Genomic DNA, 18,124 nt, shown 5'->3' with positions numbered 1-18,124 from the left:
GAAGTATACCAACCGGGTGCAATTACCATAGGAAGTATACCAACCGGGTGCAATTACCATAGGAAGTATACCAACCGGGTGCAATTACCATAGGAAGTATACCAACCGGGTGCAATTACCATAGGAAGTATACCAACCGGGTGCACTTACCATAGGAAGTATACCAACCAATGTATCTTCAAAAACGTATCTCTTCTGTCTCCGGCTTCCAATATTGACAATAGCAGTAAGCTCCAGTAAAGTAATAAGAGACGGTGAAGGGCTAAAAATGGGGCATTTTCCTGCATGCCATGTGCAGGCTGTGGTACAAGTGAATGGCTGTATGCTTCTTCCAAATGCAGAAGTTTTGCATTGTGCGCTGATGTACAGAGTGTTTTTAAACCCAGCATATTTTCTTCCTCTCGCTGTCCTTGTGCATGAGGTCTTAAACTTTTAGGCTCCATGTACACGGGACATTGTTAAAAGTCCCTTTTTGAATGCTGGAATTTTTAGGACATTTGAAACGTCCGTTAGGTCGCGTTTGCACCCGCGTTTAGCGGGCATATGCGTTTAGAACCGTTCCTAGAGGTCAAAAAAATTATTCCCCTTTTTAAAATGGAAAAACGCGAACGTTAAAAAAGTGGGTCATCGCGTTCGGTCACGTTTTTGCGTTAGAAACGCCGGGAAAACACACGTTCGAACGCAAATAATTGCTTTCCAAAAAACGTCCCTGAACTCAGCTGCCTGCAAATGACTGTAAACGACCCTGTGTACATGGACAGATAAGATAACATGTAGATGGGTTCAGGGGCTTCTAAAAGAAAAATGCCCAACTGCTCCTAAACGGCCATTTACAATGTCCTGTGTACATGGAGCCTTAGAAGTGAAAAAAGTAATCTGTTAAATTTCGTTATTAGCCCTCGATTTACACACAATGTCCAAATCCCAACACAATTATACATACAGCGAAGGGCCGTACTCTCTTGTTCATCTATTGCTTTGTCTCTATTCTTACCAAAATAGGGGTCATTTGCCAATAAATCAAATGATGAGAAACAAGCTCTGCGGTCATTAAGGAAGCGAAATCTTGAAAATGGACACACCTATTTAGAGTCCAGCTTAGACAAGACTAATGAAACCGAGACCATGAACGGCACAGAGGAGAAAAGGTTTTCCAGGTAATTGAAGCTTCTTTTTTTTTTCCCCCATTGTGACCTAAAGTTGAACTGTAGTCAGAAAATGATATCCTGCTGGATGTCTTCAGGATGGCCCCTTTTACAGCCATAGCCATGTAAAACCTTACAAATGAGCTGCTATTCTGTTTAAAATCCAGTAATGCACTGCCTCACCCTACTTTGCACTTGCTCAGTTGCTCTCCATTTTTAGGCACTTCCAAATTTGTAGAGGTCGATCTGCTGACAGCCTTAAGCCCCGTACACACGAGTCGAAATTCGGCCGGGAATTTTCGTCCGACGACCGATCTGCCGATTTTCGGCTTGTTAGTATGGTGCTCTCAACAACCGACTCCGCCTTTTCGGCCGACAAAAATCTGGTGTGCAGGCTATAAAAGTTTTGTCCACTGTCCAAAACACATCCGATTTTCGTGCAGTCAGTACAGATTTCGACAGGGAAAAATCTGATGAGCAAGTCTGGGCATGCTCAGAGAAGAAAGAACACAAAGAAAGCAATCCAACACATGACATCACTTCTGAAGTAGAATTCTGTCAGACGACAAAATTTGTGTGCAGTCTAGGCACATTCCAACCAACAGACACGACTCTGGACAAAAGATGAACGATTGTTGTTGCGTGTGTACTAGGCTTTAGAGCTGAACTAAACCCTCCTATCCAGTACAACCAGGGAAGCTGCTTCAGTTTGATCTGCGGTTGCCATGGTGCTGCACATGTGATTTAGTTATGTTACCAGACATTTGATAGTTTGATTTAGGATATACGTAAATATGACAACAATCCTGGAATTCCAGGAATGTAACTTTTTTTTTTTTTTTTTTTTTTAAATTGAAGGGTTTAGTTCCGCTTTGATTTCCTGCTGTTCAGGGGATCTGGGCTTCAGCAAAATGGCAATTTACAGAACACGCTAACTTTGGTAGCGTAATTTTAATGTGGAATGTGCAGTATCTCACAAAAGTGAGTACACCCCTCACATTTTTGTAAATATTTTATTCTATCTTTTCATGTGACAACACTGAAGAAATGAAAATTGGCTCCAATGTAAAGTAGTGAGTGTACAGCTTGTATAACAGTGTAAACTTGCTGCCCCCTCAAACAAGGAAACTGTGCATTCCTTGCTAAAAAAAAACATTATTTTTTATCAAGTTGCGCTTTAAGGTGTAGATTTATTCCCAGGAAAGCAACTGTCAGGTCATTAAAGTGTTATTAAACCCAGGAGCCTGCATCCACTATATCTGATCTCCCACAGTACACAGGACATGGAAATGTAAATATAAACTGCTAAATACCTTTTCTCATCAGCAGTATATAGCAGTCTTGTGACCTCTCTGTGTTTGGTTAAAAATTGTAGAAGGAGTTTTCATTTTCATACAATTGTCCTGTGAGAATGCCGGACTCCTGACCCTCTGTCTGGACAGTGCTGATTGGCCCTGTGCTGAACATAACTACCCCCCCCCCCCCCCCCCGAGAAAAAAAAAACTCGAGCAATACACACCAAACTGAGCATGTGCAGCCTGTCCCCTGGCTCTGTAAGGCCCCTTTCACACATACGGTCCGTTCAGTTCAGTCACGTCAAAATGTATCCGTTTTCCGTCCGATCCGTTTTTTTGACGGATGAAAAATAGGGCATTCATCCGTTCAAAAAGACGGGACATTGACGGAAGCAGGTGAAAGCGGATGTTAACTGAAGATCATCCGTTGTCATCCGTTTTTACATAGAGATACATTGATGTCTGTTTTTCATCCGTCAACGGATGGATGACAAACGGACAGCATGTGTGAAAGGGGCCTAAATATCACCAGTTATATTGGAGAGGGAGAGTAACTGAGAAGACAGGATCAAACAGCCTTTTTACACAATGCGGAGGATTAAGCCTTTAGGGTTCACAGGGAGTATAACGAGCATGCTTTACTGCATATACACACTAATTTTACTGTTGTGGGTTTAGTAACACGAACAATATTTGAATAAAGTAGATTTGGTCATTTTTACATTGTTTAAAGGGTTAGTTCACCTTTTTACCATAAAAAAAACAAAACAAAAAAAAATAAAAAATAAACTGCCTATGCAGTTAAGGGGTGTCTGTAGATAAAAACTGTGCAGTTCTCACTGATTAATTTTGCCCTTGTTATAGGTGAAGGCCATTTACGTACCTCATGAAGCCTGACTGTAATACTCCCAGCACATTGCTATGTGAAGCTTAGTTGTTACTCTTCACCTCCACCATCACTGGAGTAAGCTTTTTGTCACTTAGGACCCTTAAGTGGGGTAAAAAAAATTGGGCGAACGATTGTCCAATTTTCCTCATTGTTTCACAGCAAATTGAAAGCTTTTTGTCTGATTCAAACCCCCTCACATAATTCTCTCCTCTGATGCAGTAGGTCTGAGCTCATCATTTAGGCTGCATTCACACTTGAGCGTAGCGTTTTTTACCGCGATTTTTTTCAGGCGTTTTTCATTGACATCTATCAAAAACGCTGGTAATCAGCCCAAAAAGAAGCTCATGTACTTTTTTCAGCTACAGGCGTTTAGCAAAACGCTCAGATGTGAACAGGGGCCATTTAAATGAATGGGGTTTTACTTGTTGGGCGTTTTGGAAGCGTTTCTTTTGAGCGTTTTTGGAGCTGAAAACGCCCAGGTGTGAATGGAGCCTTAGGAGCTCCCTCTGGTGACGGTGGAGGTGTGCGGTAATAACCAGGCCTTTCTTGGCAACATCCTAGGTGTATTCCAGTCAGGCTTCATGAGGTACATAAATGGCCCACATCTATAGTAAGGGCATTATTAAACTTCAGTCAGTCTAGTTTTTTTTTATCTAGAAGCCCCTTACCTGCATAGGCAGTTTTTTTGTAAAAGTGAACAAACCCTTTTAATAAAGCAGTTCAGTGCCCATGACAACTAGAATCCATCCATCCATCCATCCTCGGAGCTGAGTTCAAGGATTAACTTACTGGGGTAAAATTAAACCAGTAGTTTGACCTATAAACTCAAAAATAAAAAATAGACCTACATATCGAATTTTTTTTTTAATGCAGTGCTAATTATTTTGATTGTTTTTTCCTCTTTAGGAGGCTGGCGAGATTGCAACCAGATGTGACTATAAATGGCGATAGCAATGAAGGTAAAGTTCATCCCGTATGAATATTCTGTTAATGTAAATGACACATTTATTGATGGCTGTAGTTTAGGGTGAGGTTAGATTGTCACCTTAGGATCCTTAAGTGGGGTAAGAAAATCGGGCAAACTATTGTCCAATTTTCCTCGTTTCACAGCAAATCGGAACCGATGAACCAAAATTCGTAAGAAAATTCTCATACAAAAAAGGCTTTTTTTGTTTGTTTTTTTTTTCTGATCTTGCGCAGTCTTTATTTATTGATTTTTTTTCTTGTACACCAATCATATGAAAATGGTACACATTAAACGAAAATCGTGTTTTCTCATATGAGAAAAATGTTGGAGTTTGTCCCTTCAAAAATTTTCGTACGAAACTTCTGAATCGTCTGTACACATTATACGAAAATGTTCGCCCGATTTTTCTTATAGTGTGTACGAGCCTTTACTGAAATATGGTTGAAAACTTTCAGAAGCATAAAGACCGTGACATACCCGTTACTTTGTAGCAACTGAAAATGTATGGGGGGTTTTTTTTTTTTTTCATTACTTGGTTGACACCGGACTACATTTACAAATTGTGTGCAGAAAAACCAACAGCTTTAGAGAACATGATTAGCTAGCTAATTAAATGATCAGTTCTGTAGGTAGCATCAAATGCTATAATAGTGGGCATCACTGAACTTTTAATGTGGTTGTAAACCCTTACATATACCCAGTGAAGTGACTGGCCTTGGATGATGCACAGAGATGAAACAAAGCCTCCTACATAAGTTGTACCTGTTTTATCTGCTGCCCTCTATCCTCTACACAGCATTCCAAAACACACCCTTTGCACTCCTACTCTCAGCTCTGAAAAGCAAGGGGCTGGGATCTGAAGGCTCACACTGGAGAGCTCAGTGAGGAGAGAAGGAAGTGACACACCCCTCCTCACAGTGCACAGGAACATTCACAGCTGTGGCTGTCGGACAAAGCCTGTGTGTGGGAGATCTCCTTCCCACTACCATGGATCTCTTGGAGTCAGGAAAAATCGCCAAAAGCAGATAAGAGGAAGGAGGCAGCAGAGAGAAATCACACTCAGTGCTTTGGTTAGACAGGTGCACAGTATTGAAGGATGTTCTTTGTTCGCATTTCATGTCTGGTTTGCAACCACTTAAATTGATATTTAGGTTCTCCTAGTAGGGAAAATGTTGAATAGGTGATTCTGTAGCTGCTACACAATCACTTGAAATTGCATTAAGCCCTGGTTCACACCAATGCGATTTGACAGTCCCAAATCCCATGACACATTGCACGCCATTGCCAGCAATGGAACCGTTCAAACTGTTGCAACTCAAGTCGCTGCAACTTTGAAAAAGGTTCCTGCACTCCTTTTTTGTGATTTTAATTTAAATTTGTGTTGGTCTGCTAGATCGCAAGCCTCAAAAATCAGATGTCCAAATTGCACTGATCTGCGGCTTTGAAATAGCTCTGACGTAGCGAGATTTCAAAGCCGCACTGGTGGGAACCAGTGCTAAGGAGTCGATTTACTAAAACTGGAGAGTGCAAAATCTGGCACAGTTCTTCATAGAAACCAATAAAGGCTTTTTTTTTTTTTTTTTTTTTTTTTTTGGTCAAAGCTTAATTGAACAAGCTGAAGTTAGAAGCTGATTGGCCACCATGCACAGCTGCACCAGATTTTGCAATCTTCAGTCTTAGTAGCTCAACCCCTAAAGCCCCTTTCACAGAGGCATATTTTAGATCCGCCTGTCAATTTTTTTTTGGCAGATCTGAACGGTCACCCCATGCATCTCTATGGGGCATCGGATGTCAGCGGAGACATGTCCGCTGACATCCGATCCATCAAATCTGGAGGAAAAGAAACCCTATTTTCCATCCGTCTGGCGGATCGGCGGATCGGATGAGAACGGACAGATGGTCCGTTCCTATCCGATTCCCCCATAGAGATGCATGGGGACCTGACAGCACGGAGACACAGCTGTCGCCATCCTGCTCAGTGGGGCATCGGCGGATCGATCCCCCGCTGAGGAAAACTGAGTCTGGAGATCGCATGGGTGTTTTTAGTGCAGACTAAAAAAGGGTCCTGTGCCATTTTTGTTATGAATGCCATGCAAATTCAGCCATACAAACTGTGTGACTGAATTTGCATCGCACAGACATTGCATCTGATGTGCAATGCAGTGCGAATCACATGTGATGTCTGTGATCGCACCAGTGTGAACCCAGCCTAAAGCTTTACTGGTCCTGCAGTATCTAAAGCTTTTGTACTTTTTTTTTTCTCCTCCTTTTTTCTAATACGTTCTACTACATTTTACATTTTTAACTAAATGCATTTAAATGGCCAATAAGATTGAAGGTCTGATGACCAAGTTCAGCCTCCCAAGCTCTTGCAGTTTTTGTCCAGAGGAAGGCAAAATGACTCCCCTGGGAAACTGTTCGAAATGTCAGAGGGTGTAAAAAAACAAATTCACTGTGGTTCTATGTGGCACAGAATAGAACTCAAAGTACTTTAATTCTGTCTCCTTCAGAGGTGATGGAGTCTTCCGGAAAAAAACCAATGAAGAGAACGAGAGAGGGTGCAGAAAAAGTTGTTGCCCACAAGGAAGATGGCCTGGTGGAAGTTCGCCGGAGCGGCAGGATCCGGAGGAGTCGCTACAGCACCACAAATCAGTCTGTGCTGTTTGACAAGTTAATCACAAAGTATGTAGCTGATGACTATCAAATGGGGGCGTGGGGGAGTTGGTTTGCCTGCCTAAATAGGGGAAGATGGGAGTTGATCTAGGCTAGATCTGTCCTGCATTAGATTGTTGTAATTGATTGCTGAAGTGACTTTGGGGCCTTGCAACTTGGGGAATTCTGCTAGTTGAATTTTGAAAGTTTGCTCTTGATATTTACTACCACCCATTCCTACACATCAGTTAAATGATGGTGGCTACCACTCTAAGGGTCAGCAATCTGACCATACATTCTTCAGCTTTAGATTTACCAAATCTATGTAATATGAGCACCTACCTAATCTATCCAGTAAACCTGTATCCAGTCGGGCAGGCCCTGCAAATTGTATTGCAACACTTCTGTCTACCCTTATTTTTTAAAGAGCTGAGAACTTTTGGCCTTATACAGTATAAATCCGGTGTAATAATCTAAGAAGATTGTGCAATCAGATTGTATAGTATATAGTTGCCTTTAGTGACTATCCACTATTATTATTATTATACAGGATTTATATAGCGCCAACAGTTTGCGCAGAGCTTTACAATGTGAAGGAAGACAATACAGTTCAAAACAGGAGGAACTATGTAAATTAAAGCAGAAATGGAGACCATTTTTGTCACACAATAAATGACTTTGTCTTTCTGTCTTTGACTTTGGCTGTTAAGTACCCATTTCTCTGAGCAGCGACCTGCAGCTTTAGCGCAATAAAATGAGGCCTTCAAAGATTAATCTGGGATTCCAGGTTGTTCCTTGCACATAGGATTGTGGTATTGGAGGTTTTTTTTTTTTTTTGTCGTAAGATGTTATTTTGAAACCTAGTAAGTCCTATGCTATGCCCACTTGTCCACCTACCACCGCTAAGGAGTCCATTTACTATGAATGTTCTCTAAACTGCATAAAATGCACAAAACCTGACTTTTATCGAGTTGTCATTGCAGGGTATGAACTTGTGGAGTGCTTAGCATGTGTAAATATTCTATTGTAACTTTTGACAAGTGGATAAAATGTTTTTTCTTTTGTTCATTGACAAACACAGCTTCAGATCTTCATAACCATTGGGTTATACTGCCCCCTAAAGGAGTAGAACACAAGGCAGAAAAAAGCCTGGCTATGCCCATGGGCAGTGCCAGGGGGTATACTTCCTCTCTTTGCTATAGGCACTCTGGGTTTTTTCTGCCTAGTCGGGAGTAAGGACCTAGTTCCCTGCTGGGGTCTTCGGTCCTGGCAGTTTTTTCATTTAAATTAGAATTTTTTTTCCTCATGGATTTTTCCTGTATGATCTACAATCAACTGCTGGATTGGGCGACGGGCTGAATAATCTAGATCCAGTGGTCACCTCATTCTGGCCAGCGCTATGGGGGTTGTCCCTTGGGTTGTTTACACACCCCTGGTGACTCATGGAGTATTTGGAGCACATCTCCCCACCTGATCCCCTATATGAGGCTGCAAGACCCTCCAGACCATCTATCGATGCGCTGATGGCGGTCCTGGAGTCCTTTGTGCCCTGGGTGGAGATGGTCTTCAGGCGAAGGACTAGCAAAAAGCGCCCCCCCCCCCCCTGCATTCCCCTGCCTCATCTGTTTCATCTGATCTTGAATCTAATTCGGCCGCAGTGGATGTGGGTCACCTTGCTGGGTTTGCAACCACGTGCCTGGAATCTTCTGATGGTGAGAATGATTCCTCCACGCCTGCAACCGCGCACGAAAAGGCGCTGGTGGAAGCACTGATTGTATTTGTGCATGAGACCTTCGAGGATGCAGCTGCGACGGAGACGCAGGTTCCCTTTGGCACTCGTAGGCAAACCAGAGCGGCAACGGCGTTTCCTTTCTTTGCCATTTTTGACACTATTGTTGCTAAAGAGTGGGGACGACCAAAGCGTCCCTGTAGGGTTCCTAAGAACTTTACTAGGCGCTACCCCTATAAGGAGTCCTTCTTAAGTGGACTGTGCCACTGGTGGTGAAACAAGGCAACCATGATTCTGGTTGAAGATTCCCTGGCCTTTAAGGATCTGGCTGACAGGAAGGCAGAGGCTGTGGCCCGCAATATGTACACTGGCTGGTTCGACATTGAGGCCAGTATTCACCATTGCCCTGATGCCGCAAACTGACTAAATGGGCTAAGCTTTTACGCAGTGACCTGGAGGGAGAACAGCTCCCCCTTGCCTTTGAGCTGGCAGACCAGCTGGTCCAGGGGCTGCAGTTTATCTGTGATGCCTCTTTGAATGCGGCTCCCCTAGATGCTCGGCTCTGTTTTGGCAGTGGTCCTTCAGCGTGTCTTTTGGCTCAAATGCTGGTCTGCAGACCAGACATCTAAAAAGGCCGTGACCGATCTTCCCTTTGAAGGTGATTGCCTTTTTGGAGCTACCCTGAATGACCTCATAAAAGGTACCTTTCCTCCGCAGGGTACTAAGAGCAAGATACCTTGTCGTAGACGTGGGCTTTCCTTTTTGGCTCCTAAGAAGTTTTTTCGTCCCTCAGGGTCGACTGACATGGGTTCCTCTGAAGGATCCACAGGAACCTGGTCTGGCAAGCCGAAAGCGGGCTTCCCCAGACCCGCGGACAAGACTCCTTCAGCATGAAGATGCGCCCTCACCCGTATCAGGTATGGGGGAACGACTTTGCTGGTTTCAGGACCTGTGGACTTCCCTGGTATAAGACAAGTTGGTCCACAAAGTCATTCGGTACAGCTACAAGCAAGACTTTCACTCTTGTCCCCCCGGCAAGGCTCTTTCCTTCCAACTTGCGCCTGCCCCTGGACTGCTTACAGTTTCTGTTCGGGGTGGTACAAGACCTGTTGCTCCAGGTGTGATTTGTCCCAGTTCCTACTTCGGAACGTTTTCAGGGTTTTTACTCCAAACCTGTTTACAGTTCCCAGGAAGGAAGGCAAAGCGCATCCAATCCTGTACCTCCAAGGCGCTGAACTGCTTTGTGCGGATGCAGAAGTTCAGTGGTGGCATCCCTGCGTCAGGGGATTTCCTTGCTTCTATTGACAATCATCAAGGATACTTGCCTTCACATTCTAATATGTGGCAGTCGCCAGCGCTTCTTCCGCTTTGCCGTGTGAGAGGAGCATTCAGTTTGTTGCGTTACCCTTTGGTCTTGCCTCTGCTCCTAGGGTCTTCACAAAAGTGTTAGCCCCGGTGCTAGCTTTGCAACGCCAATAAGGGATTATGGCTCTGGGCTACTTGGACGATCTTCTGCGAGCGGGGTCTCCTCCTGCTCTGGTGGAAAACCTGGAAATAACAATACTAATTCTGAGGGAGTTCGACTGGATTCTGAATTTTCAGTAGTCTGCCTGGTTCTGTCTACAAAGCTGGACGATCGGGGCCTGACTCTGGACACGGCCGTAGCCAGGGTGCTCCTTCCTCTGGAAAAACTCCAGAAATTGCTGACTACAATTCATCTCCTTCAAGAGATGGTCATTCCTCCGGACTTGCATGCGGGTGCTGGGCTTGATGGTTTTTACCTTTTGCGGCGGTTCCATTTTGCACAGTTACATACAAGGTCCCTGCAAATGGAGATTCTGACCAAATGGGACAAGACTCCGCAGTCTCTGGACAATCCGATCCGGCTGAGTCAGGGAACGAAGGAGTCCCTGATAATGGTGGCTTTGTGTTTTGGTTGGGCAAATCCCTTCCTTTCTCATTGTGTTGACAGTGGTCACCACGGATGCCAGCCTGCCTGGCTAGGGGAGGCGTCCTTGGCAAGCATTCTGCTCAGGGGATCTGGACGCTAGAAGAGTCCAGACTTTTACCGATCAATTTCTTGGCACTCCGACCAATCGGACTTTGTCTGGACCATTACACGGATCGTCTTCAGGGTTGTCCAGTGCGCATTCAATCGAACAATGCCACCGCCGTAGCTTATGTCGATCACCAAGGGGGCACAAGATGTGTCCTGGTGGCTCTGGAGGTAGCTGGCTTTCTACGGTGGGCAGAAGGGTTAGTTCCAGCTTTCACCACCATACACATTCAAAGGGTGGAAAACTGGTAGGCAGATTACGTCAGTCGGCAGGCATTGGACCAGGGGAGTGGTCCCCTTTATCCGGACGCATTTCATCAGGTGTCTGGTGGGGCATCCTCGAGGTGGATCTGTTGGCGTCTCAGCTCAACAGGTGCAGAGGTTTGTTGCTCAGTCAAGGGATCCTCTGGCGGACGCCACAGACGCGCAGGTGGCCCTGTGGGGTCAGTATCATTTGCTTTATGCCTTCCTCCCCCTCTCAAGCTTCTGCCATGACTTCCTACGCAGGATTGAGGCAGAATGGATTCTGGTTATCTTAGCGGCTCCGGACTGGCCTCGCCGGGCTTGGTACGCCGACCTGGTGCGGCTGGTCGCCGCCGTTCTTTGGAAGCTTCCTCTGTGAGGATATTCTGTCCCAAGGACCAATCTTCCATCCTGCTTTACAGTCGCTGGCTTTGACAGCTTAGCTGTTGAAACGCCAGGTGCTGATGGATAGAGGTTTGTCTGAGTCAGTGATTCCAATGCTGTTAAAAGCTAGGAAATCTAGGAGGATCTACCATACTATGTGGAAGACGTACATTGCATTGTGTGAGTCACTTGGGGTTCATCCTCTCATTCTCGTGGCTCGGATCTTGACCTTCCTTCAACGGGGGGTTGAACAGAAATTTGCCTCGAGTACCATCAAGAACCAGGTGTCGGCTTTAGCGGTCTTCTTCCAATGAACTTTGGCCACTCACTCCCTGGTGGGTACCTTTCTTCAGGCTGTCCGACATTTGGTTCCTCCAGTGTGGGCTCTGTTGCCACCTTGGAACCTGAATTTTTTGCTTTCGGTCCTCCAGAAGCCTCTCTTTGAGAATCTTGGGGAGATTCCCGTGCTTACGCTGTCCCAGAAGGTGGCCTTTTTGGTGGCTAGCACCTCTGTGCACAGGGTGTTGGAACTGGCAGCATTATCCTTTTTGTTAACCTTACCTGGTGATTCAGAGATCAGGTAGTTCTTCGCCCCTGTCCGTCATTCCTTCCAAAGGTTGTCTCTGATTTTTCATTTGAATGAAGACCTCTGAAGGAAATTACCTTGCATGCCTTGGATGTGGTCAGGGCAATTAGGGTGTACCTGGCAGCTATGTAGCCTTTCAGGAAGTTACTCTTTGTGCTCATGGATGGGCCTCGTAAAGGGTTGTCCGCTTCCCTGCGACCATTTCCAGATAGACCAGACAGTGATTCCAGCCTATTCCATCAAGGGTCAGGTTCCTAATTTCCCTGGTAGGGTGCAGTTTACTCGGGCACTTAGTGCCTCCTGGGCTTACGTCTTTAGGTGTCAGTGACGCAGGTTTGCACGGCAGCCACTTGGTCGTCTGCACATTTTTCACAGTTTTTTAAAGTTTATGTGTTTGCATCTTTTGGCCACAAGGTTTTGCAGGCTTTTGAGGACTTGATCCTCTTTGAGGGTGTATTGGGTTTTTTTTTTTTTTCTCAGGTGGGCTCCAGCTGTTTTGGTTGAGCTCCTGTTGCCTGGTTGGCTACGGTTTGGCCTTGGAAATTTTTTTGCTGTTCCCACCCCTCATGTTTAACACTGATTTTGGGACGTCCCAACGGTTATGAATATCTGAAGCTGTCAATGAACGAAAAAGAAAATGGGATTCTTGACTTACCGTAAAATCCATTTCTCTGTTCGTTGACGGACACAGCACCCACCCCTCTGCGGAGTTATAATTCTTCTGACACTGCTTGTAACAAATCTGAGTGCCTATAGCAGAGAGAGTATACCCCCTGGGACTGCCCATGGGCATAGCCAGACTTTTTTTTTTTTCTGCCTATTGTCCTACTCTTTCAGGGGGCAGTATAACCCAACGGTTATGATCCTCTGAAGCTGTGTCCGCCAATGAACATCAGAAATTGATTTTACGGTAAGTTGAAAATACCATTATTTGCCTTTTTTCTAGCTGTGACGAATCTTATTACAGTAAAGAACGGTTTGCAGTGTTCGATGTGTAAAATTTGTGAACATTTAAAATCTCCATTTCTTTCAGCACTGCGGAAGCGGTTCTGCAGAAAATGGACGACATGAAGAAGATGCGACGCCGGCGTATGCGAGAGCTTGAGGATTTGGGGGTCTTCAATGACACAGAAGAGGTAACAACTTTTTTTTTTTTCTATTTTATATATTTTCATACACTACCAAGCTTTATGGATAGATTACCTAAGTATTACTAGATTTGTGAATTTTTTAAATGTAGATGCACAGGTCCAAAATTTAAAATGTAAGTGATGGGCCTATTTCACCTTTAGAATTTGTTACATGTTCCACCTGTATGTAACATGTTCCAGCTTCTGCCACCTCTCTTCTTGATCCCTTTTACTTTCCAGTGACAGCAGGCAAAGGATCTTCTCCCCGCACCCGCTGTCATTTACAAACCGCTCCACCCACATAGCACTTCATGCATTTCGAGTTCTGTAAATGACTGAACTACAAGTACAATCTATTGCGGCCGACAGCTTGTAGTTCTTAATGAACTGTTTTCAGTGCTCTCGTATGTTTTCTCCCTGAAGACCTACTGGCAGGCAGTGTACTAAGTCTGCAGGAGCCTGGCATTGCACCCATGATCTGCTGATTGCGGGTGCAATGCTTTTTACAAGCTCCAGCATAAATGCACAAGATTTTTTTATTTTTTATTTTTTTTTTCTGCAAAAATGTGCATTTATTTTTTTCATAAAAGGTTAACTAATCATTTTAACCACTTAACTTAAAACACCCCCCACCCCCTTCACAACCAGGCCGATACGGTTCTGCGTTACTTTAACTGACAATTGCAGTCATGAAATTTATGTACTCCCCCCCCCCCCCCCCCCCCCTCCACAAAAGGAGCCATCTTTTAGTGATATTTGATCACCACTGGGTTTTTCATTTGTTGCACTATACACAAAAAAAAAAAACAATCTTTTTTTTTACTTACTGCTATAAAACGTATCCAGGAAAAAAACAAATTTAGGCCCAAATGTATTGGAGCTGATTCTCTAAAATTGGAAAGCGCAAAATCTGGTGCAGCTCTGCATAGAAACCAATCTGCTTCCAGTTTTTTTTTTTTTTTTTTTCTTGTTAAAGCTTAATTGAACAAGTTTAAGCTTATTGGCTACCATGCACAGCTGCACCAGGTTTTGTGCACTCCAGTTTTAGTAAATCAAGAACACCATGGGGTCAAAACTGCTTGCGTGAGCTGTGTGGGGACATGGAACCTGTGGTCTGTCCACCGTTTTTATCGCTTCATCTTGCATTACTTTTTGTGTTGCTTTGTAAGCGGTTTCAGATATTTGACATTTAAAAAAATCAGTTGTAAGGGTTCACACTACCAATTCCAAGCATCCATTTTATAAAGTTTTTTTTTTATTTTTTTTTTTTTTTTTTTTGTTTTCTTGCGTTATAGGAAAATGTTGATATGTATTCCCGCGTGAAGAGAAAGCGTCGCAATTCCCAGCTTGATGAGGAAACCACGGACAACCAAGAGGAAAGCGGTGGTAAGTTTGCCTGCCTTTGATCTGTACAGAAAAGCAAGAGATGCTAAATTGGAGAAAAAAGTGCTGTACTAGTAAATAGTAACTAAGAAGGCCACTTATTTCTGTAGCACTGTCCCCGTAGGGCTTGCTGTGTGATGACTTCTTAGGCCTCCCTCTGATTACCTGCAGACAGTTGCTGGGGGATTTTACATATCCCTCCTTACTCCCGTTTGCTTGTTACTCCATAAACAGTCCAGGGGATTTGGTTTTGTATTTATTGTGGAACTTGGATGGGAGAAGGGAGTAGTGGGATAGTCTAGCTGAACTATTCACAGTAGATAAATACAACTCTCACCAGGTTATTTGTGGAAGCAGACACACTGCTTTTACCATACTGCCACTTGTATGGAAGAATTAAGTCGTCTTGCTTTGCAGCAGACTTGATGCAACTACTTTATATTCAGGACACTCGCTAAGCTACCTACCTTACTGACACCCATCCACTGACTCTTCTAGTTGAAAGGATGGCCTTTACAGAACAGGACCCGTGACCCAGATCTGTACAGTAGGCAGAATCAGATCCTTCCTAGTGTCTTCCTTTCAGTCAGCTCTGCAGGACCTCTGTGTTCAGCTTCTGACTTTCTGGTCCTCAGGTCGACTACCCAAGGCCGCATGGCAACTTCTACAAAGGGGCTGACGCCCCTCCCTCCAGGACCACACCCTCCAGCTAAAGACCCCGAGCACATGTGCCCTTGGTGTTTATACAGCCACCCAGCATGCATTGAGGCACTTTCATCCGCCAATCGCTAGGGCTGTAACAATGCCTGTGCCCTCACTAGTCAGGTTTCCTCCCACTGTCCAATATGCCTACCTATTGGACTAGTGTGAAACATTCAGACAAGCTGAGCTGCAATATGAGCAGACCTCACTAATGGATCCTGGTAGGCAGAGAGCATTCTAAATGTACCTGACAGCCTTCCTGGTAAGCGGAAAGACCCAAAAATCTATACTCTCTTCTAGAACCTGTCTAGGAGGGTGCTACATTTCATTTTGTGTTTCTGTGTTTTTTTTTTATGCATTTTTTTAGAATGTTGTTCGTCTCTTCATGAAGATATGGTTGATTAAGGTGGCAGTGTTTCCTTTTTTAGAGAGGTACTGTATGTTACAAAGTAAGCTGTCTTTCTGTAAATACCCGGTTGAAAATGCCCCATTCTAATTCCTAGACTACAGCCTAGTTCTGTGGCTGTGTATTTGGCATGGCAATTCTGAGAACTTGTAGGGTTTTTCTTTGTGTTTATATTGGGGCAGCAGGCTGGTGTAATGGGGAAGCTGCCAAACTAAATGTTGCAAGACTGGATCAGTGCGTTTCTCCACAGGCATGCTTGATCGAATAACTGACTTGAATCTGCAGTGCTCCTGAAAACATTTGGTTGCTAATAAAGATGACAGGTATACACAGCTCCAGCTAGATTGGACTTTGTGGTTACCCTATCTGGCTAGATTGGACTTTGTGGGTACCCTATCCAAGATAAAGTATTTTTGACATATTTTCTGTTGGGTGGCATGACTTATGGGAACTGATCTTTGTCTTATCCTTTTGCCCTTTTCTTGTTTGTCGTTAGACTAATCCAATTGCTTTGTCTTTCCCTATTCTGTGAGGGGTAACCTTTTTGACCAACACTGACTTGCATTCTTCTTTTCTATACTCTTATACCAACTGTTATGGATAATGTTCCTTAAATTCCACTTGTATACCTTTTTTGTAATTTCTTTGTGAAGTTTTTAATGATAAAGAATTATTGAGAAGTAATGTAAGGTGATTGAGATTTAAAAGGTTTTTGTGGTAAAACTTGAAATTTCTCCACAATGTCTTTAGCTACTGAGGTAAATGAAGGCTTGTTTTAAAGTATTTTACTGTGTGCTCAGAAAATGTACACAGTCTGGGCACAGGTTCACTTAAAATCCCGAAGAATTAGAATCTGATATAGAGAACACAAGTCTGTCTCTCTCTATGTGGTGCTTTCAAAAATACTCTGCTTTAATTTAGATTCTTCTGAGGAGGCTGAAGACCATGAAGATGAGGAGGAAGAGGAGGAGGAGGATGACGAGGAGGAGGATGATGAAGATGACGACGAGGAGGAAGATGGAGAGGAATTTAACCAAAAACGTTACGAGCTGAGACAGAGAAAAGCTGCTGTTCCTTACCAAGTGCCTCTACATGGTGAGGAAGAACATTGCTAGGAATAAGTTTCACCTAAAGGACAGAGATGCAAATGTCTGCCTGAGAGCTATGAAATTTTATAGGTGGACTTTTCCTGGAAAAGAGTTCTGTTTGAAAACACTTTGGGAGAATAGAGCATCACTAAATCTGTCCTTTTAACCACTTAAGCCCCGGAAGATTTTACCCCCTTCCTGACCAGGGCCTGTTTTGCGATTCAGCACTGCGTGACTTTAACGGACAATTGCGCAGTTGTGAGACTCTGTACCCAAACGAATTTGACGTCCTTTTTTTTTTTTTTCTTCCCCACGTGACCGCGCGCCTCCGCTCGCTCCCTAGAGCCTCACAGGCAAGCGACGTAGTACTACGTCACTTTGCCTGTGAGGGGCTGACTGCCGCAGTAAATAGTCGTACGGCGGTCGGCAATCAGTTAATAAGGTCTCAAGGAATAGTTCTAGTTTAGTGCCCTATGTTCCCTTAGGCACATGGACCATGCAAATGTTTTGTCATAAGCCACTTTCAGATTTTTCTACTTTTGCCAGTGTGGGCTGGAGCAAAGATGACCACTTGCCGACCGCCCACAGCAGATTAAATGCTACAAAAATATGTAGCAGATTACATATTGTCATAAATTTTATGAAGACATTTAATTTTTATTTTTGTTTTTTTATAAATTGGATGCAGTAAGTTTTTTTTTTAATATTAATATATATATATATATATATATATATATATATATATATATATATATATATATATATATATATATATATATATATATATATATATATATATATATATTTTTTTTTTTTTTTGCGCTATAAAAAAAAAATATAACACAGTGGTGATCAAATACCACCAAAAGCTCAATTTGTGGGGTAAAAATTGCACACATTTTATTTGGGTACAGCGTTGCATGACTGCGCATTTGTCAGTCACTAAGTAACTTAGTGCTGTATAGCAAAAAAAGGCCTGGTTGAGAAAGGGAGTAAATCTTCTGGAGGTCAAGTGGATAAATTGTGCAAGCTCAAACTTTCTCTATTGAATTGGTTCAGGGATGCTTCACAATATAGTGTTCAAAGTCTGAGATGAGGGCACATGTGATGGTGCAAAATAATCCAGAAGATCCAGTCATGTGCAAGCATTAGAATAGGGGCTTGTTCTTCCCAGATATTATGGACTGCGCTAAGCAAAACGAGGCACAGCCTTTTGTAGGTGAGGCTGGCATGACCTCTTCTATTAAATTAGTTGTTTTCACAGACCCTATGGATGCATATCTGCTGATAGTTTGCTGCTTTGAAGACTGCTAAACTTTGCCTCTGGAAACAGCAGCACTCTGTGCTACGGCCATGTGTGAACTGGTCAATTCGCTTTGACCGGTTTGTGTGTGGCCAGAATGCAGCAGAGAATGTTAACCATGGAAGCACTCGGTCTGCGTCTAGAGTCGGTTGTAGGCTCCTGTCAC

At 43.6% G+C, this 18,124-nt stretch overlaps 1 protein-coding gene across 1 annotated transcript in view; it reads left to right on the top strand.

The window, feature by feature from the left end:
- The window catches only part of ATAD2 (ATPase family AAA domain containing 2), an 82,848-nt gene that overhangs the window by 8,823 nt on the left and 55,901 nt on the right, over positions 1-18,124 (top strand). Inside the window, exons 2-7 of the mRNA XM_082257941.1 lie at positions 1,003-1,157; positions 4,236-4,288; positions 6,807-6,978; positions 12,980-13,082; positions 14,372-14,462; positions 16,489-16,662. Coding sequence (XP_082114067.1) covers positions 1,003-1,157; positions 4,236-4,288; positions 6,807-6,978; positions 12,980-13,082; positions 14,372-14,462; positions 16,489-16,662 — 748 coding nt within the window. The remainder of the gene's footprint in view (positions 1-1,002; positions 1,158-4,235; positions 4,289-6,806; positions 6,979-12,979; positions 13,083-14,371; positions 14,463-16,488; positions 16,663-18,124) is intronic.

Source organism: Pelophylax lessonae, assembly GCF_965119305.1.
Source record: "Pelophylax lessonae genome assembly, chromosome: 5".
Taxonomy (NCBI): Eukaryota; Metazoa; Chordata; class Amphibia; order Anura; family Ranidae; genus Pelophylax; species Pelophylax lessonae.
The sequence above is the reverse complement of the archived record's forward strand: the minus strand, read 5'-3'. Positions and strand labels throughout refer to the sequence as shown.